The 19,827-nt window shown below is 37.5% G+C and overlaps 1 protein-coding gene across 5 annotated transcripts in view; it reads right to left on the bottom strand.

Moving 5' to 3' along the window:
• Positions 1-19,827, bottom strand: part of TENM3 (teneurin transmembrane protein 3) — a 323,385-nt gene that overhangs the window by 164,500 nt on the left and 139,058 nt on the right. Inside the window, exon 3 of one of the 5 annotated variants that reach the window (XM_060086155.1) lies at positions 1,040-1,138. The exons of the other annotated variants lie outside the window; for them this stretch is intronic. Within the exon in view, the coding sequence (XP_059942138.1) occupies positions 1,040-1,086 (47 nt within the window). The 5' untranslated portion in view covers positions 1,087-1,138. The remainder of the gene's footprint in view (positions 1-1,039; positions 1,139-19,827) is intronic. 5 annotated transcript variants of the gene reach the window in all.

The raw sequence follows: 19,827 nt of genomic DNA on the forward strand, positions 1-19,827 counted from the left end.
TATTATTTTTCTTAAAGCAAAATGCAACTGTGAGATATTGTTGAAAACAAAGATATATTACTCAAAAATACACTGCTCATCAAGGTTAGTAGAACGGAAAACTCTTTACTTTCAAAGAGTTTCTAACTGTATTTATTTTTAAATAAATTTAGGAGTGTACTGTTTATATTGTCATACAGTCTTTTAGTTTATTTTGTAAAACTCAAGTAATTTATTTATTTTCTGGCTGTGCTGCACGGCATGCAGGATCTCAGTTCCACAACCAGGGATCAAACCTGTGCCCCCTGCGGTGGAAGCACAGAGTCTTAACCACTGGACCACCAGGGAAGTCCCCTAACTTATTTAATACATAAATTTACTTTTGTTGCTGTAAGAGAAAATAGAATTTGATTGTTTTGGGGGTTATTTTGGCCACTGACTTTAAAGCTCTGAAGTGCATTTCCCCTTCCTCTGTCTAAATGACTATCCATGTTGGGGGTGGCATCAAATTAGTGCCTTGGAGGGCTTCCCTGGTGGCGCAGTGGTTGGGAGTCCGCCTGCCGATGCAGGGGACGCGGGTTCGTGTCCCGGTCCGGGAAGATCCCACATGCCGTGGAGCGGCTGGGCCCGTGAGCCATGGCCGCTGAGCCTGCGCGTCCGGAGCCTGTGCTCCGCAACGGGAGGGGCCACAGCAGTGAGAGGCCCGCGTACCGCAAAAAAAAAAAAAAAAAAAAAAAAATTAGTGCCTTGGAGATGTACGTGCATAGTAAATAAAGAAACATTATAAAACACTGAAAGAGAAACCATATCACCCGTCAATTATATTTTAGAATCACTGGTCTTCAATATTTTCAGATGGCTTTCCAGGGTGTAAGTATAGAAAGAATTCGTAAAGACTGCTTAAATTGATGTATTTTGAAACCATATACAAATGATGGCATTCATGTGAGGATGATTCCTTTAAGAATCATTACAGCCTCAAAACAGATATGTTAAAATCCACATGTAAAAACCTCTTAGACATTCACCAGACTAGTAGAAAAGGTCTATGTCAACCTACTTTCTATAGAGAACACTTGGTTTCAGATTTGGTAGGAATCTGTCCATTTTTAGGTTCTGACAGGATGCCGTCTTTCCAAAGTCAACAATGTCCTCTCCACTGCAATACAGAAAATACAACACACTGACAAGTGCATTTTGTGACTTACCTGTATTTTTAAGCCTAGGATTTAAAAAAAAACTGTTTCAAGCTTGAACACAATGCTTACTTTAGGTCTAGAATTCCACAAATATTTAATAAATGAACAGATAAATGAATACTGGAATTCAGCTACATGAAGAGCATACAAGGAGTTTCCAGAAAATTCTTTCATCACCTAACTCTCTGTAAGGCACCTGCTCCTGTGTCCTGATGGTCTTTCCCACCCTGTGACTCTACACCAGTCACACAGCCTTGGGAATGTGCTTCTCACGTATCAAAAATTCTGCAAAAATTACTGTCAAAAACATATGCTTTTGACCCAGCATCCACATGAGGTCTGGAGAATAAAGGCAGGGATTTTCTTTCCTTCTCAGACCATATTTGGGAATGGAGCAAGTGGATCCTGTGAGAATAGGCCCCCATTGTGTTCGGCAATAAAGCAGAAGCAGCAGCAGCTTCTTTGTAACACAGGGCACACCGGAGCAGGCTGATCTCGTTCTGATGTTTCTAACGATGCCCTGCACGGCACCTGTCTCCAGTTCCTCTGCCATTTGTACCACCATTTTCACTCTGGTGACAAACGAGAGATGCACACTTGAAGAGAGACTATCGGAGACTGGGAGGGGGAAAATCAATTTCAAAGCCCCAAAGGCAGCTGGTGCAGAAGGTCACCGAACACTAACAGTTGCTTTGTGGCTTTGGAATCTTGAGGGGGATTCTATTAACAACAACAAACAGACAAGCACCGTGGAACCACGTGGCATCATTAACTGTAACGCCGTGAGGCAGCACAAACAGAAAAGGGGAGGGTCACTCAGTACTAAGCACAATTAATAGCTGCTCGTTTTTCCTCTGAAGTTGAAAGATCCGTGTCTTTGTTGATCTGCCTTCACACCAACCTTTTCATTTCAGCTTTCCGCCTTTGGTTCTAGCTTATATTTCTAACTGACTCTGTGATGGATCTTCCTCTGGGTCATGCCACAAATTTTAAGTTACTATCTAAAAAATGACACAGATGAACTTATTTACAAAGCAGAAACAGACTCACAGACTTAGAAAACAAATTTATGGTTACCAAAGGGGAAAGCTGGGGGAGGGATAAATTAGGGGATTGGGATTAACATATACACACTACTATATACAAAACAGATCATCAACAAGGACCTACCACAGAGCACAGGGAACTACACTCAATACTCTGTAACAACTTATATGGAAAAGAATCTGAAAAAGAATAGATACATGTATATGTATAACTGAATCACTTTGCTGTACACCTGAAACTAACACACTATTTTAAATTAACTACACTCCAATATAAAATAAAAATTAAAAAACAAAAAAGGAAATTAGTAGGGACACAGACTGAATCTCCTTGTCCTTCTTTCTGTCTCCATTCCCACCTTTTGGTCACTGTTGGTAACTCTGTCCTTAATGTTTCTCTAACTGATGGATTTAGGGGTAATTTTCAATTACTATTCTTTTCTGCCTGCCCCCCTCCTCCCACCAGTATTCAACCAGTCAAGAGGATCTTACATTCTTTCCTTTACAGCATTTCTCCTTTGCTTTTTTCTCTGTTTCATTCTTTTCTTTTCTTTTCTTTTCTTTTGCCAGGGTGGAGAAGTTCTTCTGAGTTCTTATACCTCAACTTCCTCTTTTTAATTTGTTTGGCAAACACCAAGAATGGGCACAGTAACATTTTCATTTCAAATTTCCTTCTACTCTCAAGTGAAATGTCATGCTTTAAGTACTGAACCTGCACAACACACTGAATTACTTCTATATGTCCAGTCATAACTTCTATCTACCTTTACCTCAGACCACTTACAATTGCTTTTAATTGCTGTTTTACTCAGTCTCTCAGCAGGTACACTTTGTTCCTTGGTAACTCTTCACTTTTGATTGTTTTTGTCTTTCAAAGTAATCACCACAAAACTTACTATTGTTAAGATTTTTAGTGGAAAAATAATCAGATTTTTGGAGTAAATTTAAATGTGCCTTTCTAGATTATATGTAATATCAATTTATTCAGTGCTCATTTTATAAGATCCTAACATCAAGTACAAAATTAAACAAGTTATAAAATACAATTAAATTGTAAGCTTACAAGCGTCACCAGGAAACAAACAGGTTAATATTAGTCTTTTGTTCAGGAGCTTAATATCATCATGATACTCCTCTAAAATCAAGAACATGGTTTAATAAGTCGGCAATTATAGGAACCAAATGAGAAGCATCCCTGGAAAATGTGTTATAGCATCATTCAAAGCCATGTGAGTCATTTCCTCAGTGGGACATTAGGATAGAAGATAAAAGTCAAAAAGAAAGTGTGCAACCACTGAATGAAATTTTAATTAGATCAACTTCATAACTGGTTATCTTCATAGAAAAGAGGGTTTTTTTTTTCCCTTCCATGTTTTATACAGTATTAAAAACGTTTTGAGAGATGAGCAAACAAAGCAAATGATTAGAATGAAAAGAGAACAGTAGTCAGTGTTCAGTTCCGGTCCCTAAGGCACAGCTGAAACCTTTACTGGTGACACACAGACACCTGGAAAACTATTTCTATTGTCTAAAACCTGTTACATCTTATGGGGAGAAAGGCTCTATTGCACAGGAAATGATGCTTTCTTCCTCTTCTTATAGTCTTTGTTGAATAGAGAGAGAAATTTACATCAAACTAAATGTGAACTGTTTAAATGTCTTGATGCCTTGCCTTCTATTTATGTTTCTAGGCAAATCAATAAAAATTTTACCTATAATATAGATGGCTTGCTGCAAATTGGATGCTCTGATTTCAAAGACAATGTGCCAGTAAGAAGAAAGATTGGCAATATTTGGCCAAATTTACATTTTCAAAATCCAAAGTTCTCACTTAAGAGCTAAGAAAATTTTAAGTTATAGGTTCTTTTTCCTTCCAGCAAAATATAACTTTCTGGATTTAAGAGGCTTATTAAAGGTCTCATAAGATTTCCTCAACGTCAAACAGCTCTTCTGAAATGACATTTTCAGATTTAAAGCAAATGAGTCCCACACTTGTGGATTAAATTTACCTGGTAATATATGAAGGCTAAAATTAACTACTGAGTTCAAAATAGTTTTAGTCACTTGATGATGCCCAAACAATGGATGGTTTGCCTGGAATTCATTTTAAGGTAAAATACTTACTAAAAATTTTCAAAATATACAAAATTGAATTATTGTGTGTTACCTTTCATATTGCCCATTGTCACTCACTCAATTACCTGTAATCTATCATTGAGAGTATATATATTAAATATTGCATGAGTTAAAACAGCCCCAAATATTTGTCAGTATTTATTTATTTATAAATTTATTTATTTCACTTATTTATTTTTGGCGGCTTTGGTTCTTCGTTGTTGTGTGCAGCTTTCTCTAGTTGCGTCACGTGGGCTCAGTAGTTGTGGCGCACGGGCTTAGTTGCTCCACGGCATGTGGGATCTTCCCAGACCAGGGCTCAAACACGTGTCCCCTGCATTGGCAGGCGGATTCTTAACCACTGCACCACCAGGGGAACCCTGTCAGTATATATTTATAAGAAATGATAAAACTGAAAGATGATATTAACTATTATCTGAGCACACTAAACCTTAAAACCTGTGCTTCATTATAACAGTCTTTAGAATGTTCACTATCAAATTCTGATTTTTCAACTCCAAAGCCAAGTGGATTACCTGTTAAATATATATTTAGCAACATTTGGTAACTGATTAAAAGACTTGAAAAAGCAGTTTATTTAAGTGGTGTGCTTTAGGATAATGATGCAAGCAAATATACAATTTTTGGCAGCTATTAAACAGAAAACTAAAGAAAGCAAGCACAGGTAGAAAATTAGCTGTTTCTATTCAAGGCTGGGTTCCTATTGGTTTTCCTTGCCTTTCAGCAACTGATTCTCAAGAGACATCTGCAATTACTTACTGTGCTTAAATACCTATAGCTGTTTGGAGAGAAATCTCCATCAGTCAAGGAGGATGGCCCTAAGCAGTTCTGCGACGATTCCGGAACTAAGAGATTGCAGAGGCTGCCATGAATTTTCAGGGAGAAGCCTACCCACACTAACATCTGCACGAGACTGCAAAAGGTATTCTGCAGTCACCTATCTTTCTCCTGGAAACGGCTCCATCAGACTTTTGATGGACTCACAGGTTTTGGCGGGGCCTTGTGAGCTCACACAGTCAAGGGTCAGGCCACCAACATGAGCAGAAGTGTACTTTGAGACGATTACATACAGTAAAGCAACGGTTCTCAAGCTTTAGTTTATATCAGAATCCCTGGCAGACTTGTTAGAGAAGGTCTGGGGTGGAACGCCAGCAGCTAACGCTGCTGGTCCGGGGACCACGTTTTATTCAAGACTCCCATCCAGATTGTGTAACAAAACAGAAAATCAGTTCAAAAGACTCCTGCTTAGACAGTCACTGCTGCTAAGTCACTTCAAGTGGTCAATTTACAGCAACTGTAATTTGTGCGATACGAGGCTCAATCCATCTGAGCTCACAATCAAATGGTTTAGATATTTTTCATTGTTTTGTGTCATCTCACTCAATTCCTTACTTCCAATACCCCCCCTCCATTGTTCCTCCTTTTCAGTTTCACCTGTTTGTTAAGAAATTGGTTGCTTCATCCTCTTTAATCTCATTGCTACTTTTAAATGTCTACCATGTTTATTGGCCTTTACTTTATCTCTAAATTAGACACCAGTATCCATTCTCTCCTGGCTCTTCTGTTTCGTAGAGGTATCTATATTTCCATGTGCTTATCAAACATTCAGCAACATACTATCTTATTTCACAAGTACCTTCTTTTAGGGAGTTCTTTCCTTTTCTCTTTGAACTTGACACTTGGATTTGTGAGTCATGTAGAAGGCTAGCTGATAATTCACCTTGGGTATTTACAGCTTCCCAAAAGGTTTCAATACTTTTCTTCATAGAGATGATGCTATTTCTCTACTCTTAACCTTTTTGGCTGGAATTGTTTTTATATATTCTTTTTTTCCTCTAAAAACTTTGCTTCAATGTATTACCTGGATTAAAATCTATGTAGGAAAGAAACAGCTATCTCTACTCATTCTCTTTATCTATTAGAAGAGACTTCTGGAAAACTCAATTCTAACATTTTAAAAGCACTGTATACACACACACAAATATAACCTCCTTACTCCTTTACACATCTGCTACTTTGAGGGGAAGGAAAAAAATAAGAGTATTTTCCCTCACAACATGGCTTCTCCCTAAGTTTTCTCCTTTGAAGCAGCTGAGGACAAAGCTGTGACAATCAAGGTGCTGTTCCCAGCACTGGCTACGGTGGGTGCACGACCACACACACCCTGACAAAGGTTGCAGCAGTGGTAGCTTCTGATCCACAAAGCTACATGATGAAACAAAATTGTTTCCCTGAAGCTCAGAGGGTGCAGAAATCCCCCGCTGAACCCTCATTATTACAGGTGAAGCTTTTTCTTTCATCCTTTACATATTATATTAAAACGTGCTTTCAAGGGTGGGAGTGACAGAACCAGTTAAGAGTGTACTTAACTGGTAGAAGGAAAGTAAAAGGTATTTGGAGGACTAGTTTTTAATTAACTTCTTCAATAACCACTATGGTAGCAGCAGCACTTGCCAAAAGCTTTAACTAAGAATAAAAAATTATCTAATGGGATCTAAAAACGGAAGAGGCTTGTCTCAAGGGTGGACTAAAAAGGTGAAACAGTTAAGAAAAAATAAAATTTACCTCGAGTGAGTTGATGATAAACTGAACCTCAATATTTTTTCACCTTGCATTTTGATCATTTAATTTCTGCTAATTTTTAAATATGACGAGTCTAGGAAAGGTGATGTGTGCATGTGTGCGGGTGTGTGTGTAAATTTTCTAAGAACTGGACAGGGCTCGTTCAAAATGGATTAATTGGGACTTCCCTGGTGGCACAGTGGTTAAGAATCCGCCTGCCAAAGCAGGGGACATGGGTTTGATCCCTGGTCCGGGAAGATCCCATATGCCACAGGGCAACTAAACTCGTGCGCCACAACTACTGAGCCCGTGCACTGCAACTTCTGAAGCCTGTGCGCCTAGAGCCCGTGCTCCGCAACAAGAGAAGCCACCGCACTGCAACAAAGAGTAGCCCCTGCTCGCTGCAACTAGAGAAAGCCTGCACGCAGCAACGAAGACTCAACGCAGCTAAAAAAAAAAAAAAAGTGTACTTTCTAAAAAAAACCCAAAAAACAAAATAGTCTAATTATTTTGCTTCTAATATAAAGGTATTATTATTATAAATCTAATTGAAAATGCTTTATAGTATAAGTAATATACTGTGCATCCCTGAATTGCAAAAAAAGGAAATATTTTAGACTCCTACTAATTAAAATGCCTCTTCTTGTACTACCTTTAAATTAATTATGGCATTTATTTTAAAGAAAAACATTTTAAATAAGAAAATTAAACATCCTCCAAGTGAGTAATCAGCATTAGAATGTAAATTACATATTTTGACATGAAAACAAAAAACAAGTATGTAATGATTCTAGCGGTGACACAGTGAGTTAGTGAGACTGATAAACTATTTCATGCTGATAGCATGTTGTGTTCTCGTTGTGTTCTCAAATCTATTACACTTTTGAATTGATGTGCTATTATCTTTGGACAACTTTCACACTGGGAGGTGATCCCAGCAAGAAAAATGTTTTAAATGAAAAGCTTATAAACAAGATACATTTCACTGCTGTTACCTGAATTAATATGAGCTATTAGTGGTTGTACAAGAGGTTTGTGAAAAAAATTGTTTTATAATATTTTACAAAAAATTGCAATATGAATGTATTAATAATTATACATTTTAGCAATTGCCTCTGTATCAATTTATAATCATACTGAATGTACAACAGGTACATGGTAAGTACAGCATTATGTGTTAACTGATCTCTGAAAATTGGGAGGCAAAATTCTAGACAGTATTAAGGTGATTTGTGGGAAATATATTTTAGTGAATTCTTTACTGTCTTATACATTCACTTTTCAGTCTTAAGCGAGAGACATAAAATATAAAATTTAAGCATAACCACAGTTATAAAAAATAAGTAGGTCTACAATAGGAGGCAAAGTATTTTTATTATGACTTGTTTTAACTTAGACATGTTTATAATCAAGCAACAAGTCGTGTTATACAGTTTGCTTGGGAGCATTAAGAACTGAACAACCACGGGTTCGTGCCCCGGTCCAGGAAGATCCCACATTCCGCGGAGCGGCTGGGCCCCTGAGCCATGGCCGCTGGGCCTGCGTGTCCGGAGCCTCTGCTCTGCAGCGGGAGAGCCCACAACAGTGAGAGGCCCGCGTAACGCAAAAAAAAAAAAAGAACTGAACAACCAGATTAAATATGCAGACTTTTTTTAACCAGTATCAAGATGGCTAAAATAGTTTAATAGTCTTTGTTATATTTTAGTTATTTTAACTGTGCAGCCATGGTATCAAATGCCCAAATCTATATTAGATATTTTCCTACGTGTTTTAAGGTACCAATTACACTGGGCTTCCCTGGTGACGCAGTGGTTGAGAGTCCGCCTGCCGATGCAGGGGACACGGGTTCAAGCCCTGGTCTGGGAAGATCCCACATGCCGTGGAGCGGCTGGGCCCGTGAGCCATGGCCGCTGAGCCTGTGCATCCGGAGCCTGTGCTCCACAACGGGAGAGGCCACAACAGTGAGAGGCCCGCATACTGCAAATAAATAAATAAATAGATAGATAGATATCAATTACACTACCGTTGGCAGTTATTACATACTAAATATATTAAAATTAAGATAGAAATGCAAAAGATCTTTAAATTTCTATGTGCTGGGCTTCCCTGGTGGCGCAGTGGCTGAGAATCCGCCTGCCGATGCAGGGGACACAGGTTCAAGCCCTGGTCTGGGAAGATCCCACATGCCGTGGAGCAACTGGGCCCGAGAGCCACAACTACTGAGCCTGCGCGTCTGGAGCCTGTGCTCCGCAACAAGAGAGGCCGCGACAGTGAGAGGCCCCCGCACCGCGATGAAGAGTGGCCCCCGCTTGCCACAACTAGAGAAAGCCCTCGCATAGAAACGAAGACCCAACACAGCCAAAAATAAATAAATAAATTTACTAAAAAAAAAAATTCCTATGTGCTATTTGAACAAGATTTAATCTACTTAATTATTAATTCATTTAATTATTGATGGCTTAAAATTGCTCAGCAAAGCTCTTTCTATAAATTTGAGAAGGAAGTGTGAATATAGGTAAAGAGAAGAATTTCAGGTGTCGATGTCAGTTGATGGAGAAAGAAAGAATTCCAGGGTTGTTAAGAGATGCTGAAGGTATCTTAATCAATCAGATGTGTGACAGTGAACAAAAAGTATTTAACAAAACAAAAGAGAAAACAACCAGTGCAAAGAGTGGTGAGTGATTTAAGTTAGGCTGATTGAGGACCTATTTACTGTCTACAAAGAAAAAATCATGTAATGTAAACTTCATAAAATCCCTGCTCTGTGTGATTGTAAACTCTGCTTTTTTTTAAGATGAGAAAACTGAGCCTTAGCTTGGCAAAGTTAGTACAGGGGCAAAGTCGTGACTTTTTGTCCTTAAAACTTACGTTTTTAACCGGTTATGTAATATAGTAGTAGTCGCCATATGAGCTATGTATCTTAATGCATGTGTAAAGCACCCTTCTATCTGTATTTATCTCTTATTTTAAAAATAAGATACCAGGGCTTCCCTGGTGGCGCAGTCGTTGAGAGTCCGCCTGCTGATGCAGGGGACACGGGTTCGTGCCCCGGTCTGGGAAGATCCCACATGCCGCGGAGCCGTGAGGCCCGTGAGCCATGGCTGCTGGGCCTACGCGTCCAGAGCCTGTGCTCCGCAACGGGAGAGGCCACAGCAGTGAGAAGCCCACGTAATGCAAAATAAACAAACAAACAAATAAATAAATAAAAATTAAAAAAAAAAATAATAAGATACCAGGCTTTTACGCTATTGAATACACTGACTGTGGAGCCTACACCCAGTCCTTTTGCTGGGAAGCCATTAATGTCCATGCGGTATCCTGAGACAGAGAAAAGAGCTCACCAGGAGGAGGGGTTACCAGTAACGTCCTCACCGTTGAGCTTTTGCAGCTTGCCTGTGATTAATTCAATACAAAATTCTTCACTCATTCTCTGGGACGAGTAGTGGGATGATCCTGAAAATCTTTTTTAACCACTTAAAGGTTATCCAGCGAGCTCATGGCAAAGTACCCCCAAAGAGTTATAAACCATAAAAATGGGTTAAATATATAAAATGGGTCCAAATTTGCTGACCTTTTCGGTGATGACAAGTGGCTGTCAGTAGTATGCTACCAAGAATTTATTTTTGAGAAAATTATTTATCTGTCTCTTTAAGGTACAGGTATTATTCAAGAATGAGTAAGAAAGTACTGCTTCTCTGAAGGAACTCTTAGTCCAGAGAGAATATTTTTTTAAATGTACATTTGGAATTATTCTCATTATAATTTTGTTGCCAAGAACGATGATTGCCACCTATGCCAATTATCAGTTTTCTAAACGGCTTCAATGTCTGCAAAACGTGGTAGTTTAGTGGGTTTTGCCTTCGTTTACTTAAAAATGTGAAAATGCAACAACATCCAATTAGTTTGCTAGAAAACGAAATTAGCCAAGTTACAACAGATACTGTATGATTTCATTTATATGTCGAATCTAAAAAAGTCAACTTTGGGACTTCCCTGGCGGTCCAGTGGTTAAGACTCTGCACTCCCAATGCAGGGGGCATGGGTTCAATCCCTGGTCGGGGAACTAAGATCCCACATGCTGTGTTGAACAGCCAAAATAAAAAATAAAAAAAAGAAGTCAAACTCACAGAACCAGAGAGCAGAATGGTCTGGTTGCCAAGACCAGGGGCTGGGAGGCGGGGGAACTGGGGAGACGCTTTGGGTTATCAGGTGAGTAAGTCGGGAGCTAATGTGCAGCCTGGTCGTTACAGATAATAATACTATATCGTGTACTTGAAATTGTTAAAAGAGTAGATCCTAAGTGTCCTCACCACACATACACACAAAAGATAACTATGTGATGTGATGGGTGTGTTAATTAACTCAGTTATATACACACACACACACACACACACACATATAAAATCATCATGTACACCTTAAAAAGATAAATTGTACAATCTAAATATATACAACTTTTATTTGTCAAAAGTAAGTATATATAATTGTTAGGATTGAAAAATGTTTAAGGTATGATGACTTTGATATGTAATTATTTCATAAGTGTATATTTAATAAATAATTTACTAAATGAACAAACTTAATAGACTTAAATAAAAGAAAATTATTTAAAAATATTATCTATTTCATTTCATCCTTTCAATTTTTAGTTTTATATATGTACGATAACATGCATAAGATTAGTACATTGCTACAACTGTGTAATTGTTAATTTGATAAATACATATATTTCAGAGTTGCGTACTTTATTTTTCCCTTTCGTATGTAATAAAAAAAAATGTAGAGACACTACAAGAAGAAAAGGTAATGAATTTGGAACCTGAGATCTAGCTGAATGCTAGTGATCACATGATCTCAGGCATTTTACTAAATCTCCATGTACCTTAAAAAGAAGTTAAGATTAGATCATCTCTAAAATCAATTCCAACCCTGAAATTTGCTCTGGAATATATAGTCCAATCTTTTTCAGAAGCAGTCATACCTTCTACAGGTCCTCCATAATAAACTTGAGTTTTTCATATGGGTACATTTCATAAACATCTGCTGAATGAATGAATGCATTCAGGCTTTATTTTATGAAGTAGCACTACTCCACCACTATCTCAGATAATTTCTTTCCCGTATTATCACTGTTAGCTTTTTCTAAAACAAACCCTGTCTTTGAAAATTTACTTCATAATTTATTTCCTCTAGGAAGTCACCCCAATTAAACTGAGGATATAGTGATTATTCTCACAATAACAAAATACCTAGCTCCAAAGCTGAGAATGCTACCTAATTGCTCACAAAAATTAATCAGCATGTAAGTTCCTGGTTAATTGTCATTGCCTTCACTGCCTTGGTAGCTGTCATTTACCTTTATAAATGCTAACTCAATTATTTTATTTTTAAAGGTATAGCATAAGAAAAGAATAAAGAAAAGAAAAGAAACTGAAGTGCCAGATACTTTACATATGATATTTCAAGGAATACTTATAAAATGTTTGTGAAGTATCATCAAACCCATTTTATGAGAAAACGAGGTAAAATGTATGAGTACTTGGCCCAAGGTTATATAGCTAGTAGGATGTTGAGATTTTGATCCAGATCTGGTGTCTAGTACACCATGACCCGAAAGAAGCAATATTCTATTAGTGCTGGATGTAACTGGAACAAGATGACTTCTGGTAGTAGCATTTTAAGTGGTTCAGAATATGAGGTGAGATGCTAAGAAATCATAAAGAGGGTTTTAGCAGAATCAGAGGGGTTATCAAATAGAATTTATTAAACTTAGTTGGCTAATTGCATGTTCAAGAATTTAATCTTAATGGGCTAAGAAGAAAGGGTTCTGAGAATGCTGTAATACGACACAGACTCAGGTTTGCAATTAAAGGAGAAAGAAATAAAACAGGCACAAGAATGTCAAGGCAAAATGAAGAAACGCAGGAAAAGAAAAGCAATTGTCTTTGACAGGGTATATATTAAATGGCGATGAAACCAGAGGATGACATTTTAGAGATAAACACATAGTTTTAAAATTGGACAATAACTTCTAGGAAAAGATAAAATCAACATGTAGTAATGATGTTAAGTAGAGACCACACACACACACACACACACAAAATCAAGGAAAGAGGACTGAAACATATTTTCACAGACAACATCAGTGAAGAGTAAAAGAATTTTTTAAAGCTTCCAAAAACAGTTGCCGAGGAAGAAGAGAGGTGTCTCAAAATGAATAGGTCATATCCAGAAAAAGATTATGATTAAATCACAGTCATTAGCTATGACCAGAGTAATGGCAGAGATGACCTTTTACTTTGATCATGTTCAGAGAAGCGACCAGAAATGTGTTAGGAGTAATTAAGAAATCATTACTCTAGATACTATGGAAATTCAGGTTATCATATATGAATATTTTATACAGATTGATGGTTATCCAAAACCAAACATTATCAGAGTATACAGTATTTGCAACTGGTTGGAATTATGCTTTCAAAAATCATCTAAGGCCTACAGCAAATGATTAATACATACTTTCTTGGTATCTTAATTACTATTAAAAAAAAAACTGGTTCACCTCAGTTAAACAAAATAACACTCCTACTCTTTTGTACAGTGACTTCATCACACTCAAAAGATACCTAAAGCTTTAAAAACCTTAAATATAACTGGGGTCTAACTTCTGACTGATGTGAAGACAATGCATCTATCAAGGCTTTTATGGATTCATTCCAAACATTTATTACTTTAGTTAACTAAATGTTTCAGGGCTATGAATAGTTGCCTTTCATTATAATTTGAAGATTTTTTTTTTTCTTCTCAAGAACAAAATTAACAGACTTGCAAAAATTCATGTACTTTTTGTTTAATGACAGGAATAGTGGAAAAAAAAACCAAGAGATTTTATTCTGGTAAAACTATGGTTAAGGCTTGGACTACCTAACTCATAAAGATAAATTAGACATAATTATTCCAGTTAAGACAAATATGTTCTTCATTCCTGGAGAGAAGGGAGCTACTTAATAATAAAAGATATTCGTTTGGCTGTTAAGCAAATAATAAAAGATATTCGTTCGGCTGTTAAGCAATTGGGTCATCTTATCCTATGCAATGGTTGTTATTACTATTATTATTGTTTGGTCATATTTAGAAAAAACATTTATGAAGCACCTACTGCCAGATGAGTTGTTTACATTATTTCATTCAATACAACACTATTATGAGTAGGTATTATTATTGCGTTGGAAATTGACCTCAGATTTAAGTAATGAAATAATTAAATAATTTGTAGATGACTACACGGCTAGTTTAAATGACGGATCTACGATTAAAAGTCAGGTCTGACTGCAAAGCACATGTTCTTCTCATGCTGCTAAACTGTGTTATATCTCTACTAGATCTACTAGGTTTTATTCAGGAATATATATCAATATGGACTCCTGGGAATGACCTTTATTTTAGAGCTACAATCAGCCCACAGCCTACTTTCTCATTTTAATTATTGGCATGTTGCCTGCTGAACACCCAAACTGAGACCACAGCATTACAGCTGGTTAGTAGCAATCTTGTATGAAAAAGGATGCTTCTGCTTTCACTGAGTAATCATCTTTGAATCTTTATCTCATACTTCATTTTAGAATGAGAACTCTTTCAGTATAAGAGAATGGTTTCAGAAACCAAATTATAATGTTGCCAGAGATACATGGATCTTTGAGTAAAACCAGGATCAAAATTTATCTTTGCTTAACATTTTTAGTTAATATATGATTTACCTTTAACATATTACATTTAAGAAATTAAATTTGAACTTTTTGGGAAAAAAAAGTCATTCAACATGCTGACTTCAAGTATATGCCCCCTCCTGTTCTCTTGATACTGTGAGAAGAAAATAAAGACGACCGTTTTATGTATCATTTCTAGGAGTGACACATTTTGGGGGCCAACAGAAGCTTTCTCTATGAAGCGGTTGACAAAGGGTTAAATATTTGCTACATGTTGGCAACAGAAACTAGAAGATTTCAAAGTAGGAGTCACAGCTGTATTCAACCAAGGGCTGCCTTTCCACTGCCTCTAACTTGATCTCTGTTATTATTTACCTTATGTATAAAATAATTTGAACTTACTTTACTCTTGGGAATAAAACTTAGTAGGGTAACCATATGCCTCTTTGCCCACAACGGCCTTAGTTTATGCCTGTAGTTCCAGTGTAACTGTTCACAGTCCCCTTTCTTTCTCATATTGTCCTGGTTTGATGATAAATTATATGGTTACGATAGAACACAGGCACTGAACTAGGACTGCAACAGCTTCTGGAATTATCCTCCTCTCACTGAGACAAAAATTTTTAAGCCACAAATTGAAACAAGTCTTAAATATAAACACCTCCTAGCAAATGCTCCTGCATCACACATCCATCTTCCTCTGTCTTCCTGTTACTCTTACAACTGGACACATATCCCTCTACGGGCCTTTTAACAAATACCATAAGTTATTGAAGGTGAAATATTTCAAGAGATCTGGAACCCCTTGATTTTTACTATTCATTAGTATGTAATTTTAGATGAGTTTACTGGGTTTTTTTTTTTTTTTAAACAAATGGAGATGGTGAGACTCTCAAAGATTAATTAAGAATATCTTAGGACTTCCCTGGTGGCGCAGTGGTTGAGAATCTGCCTCCTAAAGCAGGGGACACGGGTTCGAGCCCTGGTCTGGGAGGATCCCACATGCCGTGGAGCAACTAGGTCCGTGAGCCACAACTACTGAGCCTGCGTGTCTGGAGCCCGTGCACCGCAACAAGAGAGGCCACAACAGTGAGAGGCCCGCGCACTGCGATGAAGAGTGGCCCTGCTCGCCGCAACTAGAGAAAGCCCTTGCACAGAAACGGAGACCCAACACAGCCAAAAATAAATATAAAAATAAATGAATAAATAAAAGATTACTATTAAAAAAAAAGAATTTCTTAGCCTAGATCCACATCTGATTTTGAAGTTTACATTCAGTAACTTTAGCTTCTTCAGTTTTACCTCTCTTCACTGTATTTTGTGATTTTCTCTTTTCCCACAGGTGTCCTTGGGTTTCCTCGAACTATCTTTAACAAAAGGATATGGCATTACTCAGTAAACTTAAGTTCGTAGATTACCTTCCTAGGTATATTCTACTTACAGCTGTATCTTTAATTATGGAGGATCTTACTACTTACTGCCTTGCTAAAGGTAGCTGGTTATCAGCTTGTAGGTGGAGGTACAATTTTTCAACTGGGAAAGCTCTACCCTGGTACTATACGGCCAGGACGTGTGTGTTGCTGCCTAGACTTCTAACAGGCAAGGCTGACTCAGACCTGATTGTCTTTCCTTTTCCTTAGAACCATTTAGAGTGAAGATGAAAGAGGGGAAAAAAAAGGAGAATATCTTACTTTAGTAAATGATACTTCTGTTTAGGTTTTTTTTTTTTTTAAAGATGTAGCAATTGATCTCACATTAAAGCAGCCCAAGACATCTTGATATTTGAATTAAAAATGCAATAATAAAAAGGTAATTTACTATGCAATTTCATACATTAATAATTAGCAAAGCATTGCTGAGCTACAAGGTAAAAAGCTATGGGAACATCACTAATGAACTATCAAGGCCAAAGTAGACTTCAATAAATGAGACTGTAATAAATCTTTTATTAAACAGCTACACTTGAACCACTTGGTTAACATCTAATAGGTAACTACTAAGCTACGTAATTCACATATGTAAGTGAGGAACTTGCAGGCAATTAACTTTACAATTGCTGAAGGTCAGGATTCTCAGTGAGAGTCTCCGTGCTGCAACTTTAAGTGGTGCTATCCTGAGTCAAGTGTACACTTTTCTTCAGCTGCTCTATATTCTGGTAGCAGCTATTATTATGTACGGAAGCAGCTGAAGTATAAAATAAACAAAGGATGAGCTATAGGCTATCGGATGCCCTAAAAATGAATTATACAAAGGACGAGAAATACTGAGCTCAAAGAAAAGGAGTCTTCAGAGAAGTTCTAAGCAAGTACTGGTGCTCTGTCTAGGCCCTGATTGTTACTTTTAGGAGATGATGAGACAATAAGAACATGCTTATAAATGGCAAATGCTTGTTCGCATCTTGATGTGACTCTAGATCTGAAACTCGCTGGAGATGGGCAACCAGAGCTACTCTGTTTAGTGGGTAGACGTGCACAGGACACAGTAACATCGACAGTCTCCAGCAGTGGCAACGGCTAAATTCATTAGAGAAAGGACATACACACTTTTATGGAAGCAAGAAACTGCTGGTGGGAAAACATGCTTTTTACTAAATCAAAAGGAAAGGTACGTTGAAACAGACAGGACACATCTTTTATGTCTTTTGTACCAAGTTTAGGTGCAAATGACTTGAGATTTTCATGGATTATTACATGCCACTTGTAGCCAACTATTATCAGGATATGCTGAAAGGAGAAAAGGGGAAGCGACAAAGAGAAAAAAAACCCCAGAGATTCTTATCCTCACAGAACTGAATTTCAATCTTTATAGCTTACAACCTTTAAATGACAGTTTCAGAAAAGTGACAATCAGTAAGATGAGTCTATGTATAAATAGCAATAATTGCCAAAGACGAAACTCTACACTAGACTAAAAAACAGTCAAAGGCAGACACAAGTCTGGATAAAGTTGTTAATATAGTTGAAACTGAGGATCATACTCAATAGGGAACCTTAACTAAAAAAGGAAAAATCAATGATAAATAAGACTGGTTCTTCACCTCAAGAGTTCCAGCCAAGCGAGACTATTAAAGAAACCACAGTGGCACTACGTCAGTACAGTGGGAAATTTTCACACCTCCGCCCAGGTTGATTCACTGAGTACCTGCAAGTTGAAATGCCATTTTTTTTTTATTGGTAATATTATAAGATGTGAACATTGGAAAAGGAGAAAATAACAAAATTATACTACAGATTGAAAAGTTTTAGCATGATGTACAATTTTCAAATTCATTATACTTTCTGTATATGTGTGTGAGAGTATCAACTGATAGATTTTCTTACTATGTCAATTCATAAAACTATAAAATGTAATTCCATTGATGGTTCACTAACGGTATTGCTTTGAAATGGAATTTCAAATGGTACGGCTTTGAAATCGCCCTGAGAGTGATTTCTCATACGGTCTGAACTTAGAGAAATCAACTACAATTTCACATACAGCTACTGTGGGTTGTCCTCTAAGGAGCTACTTTCTTCCCTAACTTCCCAGCAGCAAATATTCATTAGCACAATATGAGGAATAACAAGAACACACTTATCTTTCCCCCGAATTATTCTAAATACCTGCTCTATAAGACATGGCTTCAAGGAATACCAGCTTTCCTACCACTGGTTTTTGAGGCTTGTGTACTAACTACCACATCCCTTAAATTAAACACATTTCTGATGACCTAACTTGGCATATTTCATAAATATCTGTCAAAACAATTATTGTCAACTACAACGCAATTATCCATATTCAATTTGATGACTCAACTGGAAAATTACTTTTTTCCTAATAAGTTTTTTTCCAAATGACAATAGTGCATCAGTGTTGATTGTTCAGTGTGTGCTAATTAATGACATTGAGTAAATTTAGCTCTGTGCTAAGAAAAAAATCTGTGTACATGATTCTTTGTCTTTAAGTGAAAAAACCTGCTGTTTGCCTACTTCTCCTGCACTTCCGAATTTTTCCCAGAAGAGTGTTCAATATTACAAAATAAATAATAAAACCCAACTACTCTGGGCTGACACTGTAGATGAAAAGACAAGGATTCTTTGGAAACTTCTTTTTAGGTCAAGAGTAAAAGAAAAGACAGAAATATGTTATTGCTGACAACTAACTGTCAGGACATCCTGCTTGCTCGTCCTCAGGGCAGAATTGGTTTAGATCATGCAATTAATGGCAAAAAAAAAAAAAAAAAAAAAGCAATTTATTCATCATGAGACCTGTTTCTTCATCCAGAAGCTAATTTAAATGCTGACTTTAGCCAGGGGATCTAGAGGGCAGGGCACCCTCCCAGGAGGTCCAGAGCCCTCTGGTTTCTGGCTTTATATGGTGATGAGTCTTTTTCTCTGAACCTACTGGAACCTTAGGGCAGGAAAGAAATAAATACCAGTAGGAGTGTTAGAGGAACACTGCTGCAAAGCTGCCAACAGGAGACCCATGAGTTAGGACACCACACTCTTTGCTTGTGTGATACGTGATACAAAGGGGATGCTGACTGTTGAGGTCCTGGCCAAAGGAAGAAGGTAAGATTTTCTGTACCCGGAGATATTTAAAAATGAAATGAATTAGCTCAAAATAGCTCTTACTGATCTACACTCTCATGTGAGCAGGTTGCTAACTGTGGCCTGAGATGTGCTAGAAGTCCTTAAGAACCTCACTGAAACACCAGTATGTGTCAGAGAAAGAGCACTGATCTGGTGAAGCTTCTGGAAGTGAAGGGGTCCACAGGCCATGCTGAGAGCGGACCATGCTGTAGAAATGGGGCAAAATGATTTTGTACAGTTACAGATTCTCAACTGCATGATGAAGACCAGAGGATGGAAAATTCAGGAATCATAAGGAAGAATTTTCTAACAGAATTGTCTAAAAATGAATGGAAATAATGATGAAGGAACCTTAAAGGTCCCTCATCTCCCTCATGTTGCAAGAAACTAAAACACCCTTAACAGATGGTCCTCTGACTTGTGCTGAAGCATCATCAGTGGGGGTCCACTACGATTTTAGGATGTGATGGACAAAACGGAGTCTGTGAAAAGCAGGGATGTCTGGAACCAAGTAGATGCTCAATATAATCACTGAATCATGGGACTGAGAATCACATTTACACCTCCATCCCTTTCTCTACATGCCTGATCATCTGTAGATAAGAAAAAAATGGTAGCAAAGAAAAGTTTC

Source organism: Mesoplodon densirostris, chromosome 20 (genome assembly GCF_025265405.1).
Source record: "Mesoplodon densirostris isolate mMesDen1 chromosome 20, mMesDen1 primary haplotype, whole genome shotgun sequence".
Taxonomy (NCBI): Eukaryota; Metazoa; Chordata; class Mammalia; order Artiodactyla; family Ziphiidae; genus Mesoplodon; species Mesoplodon densirostris.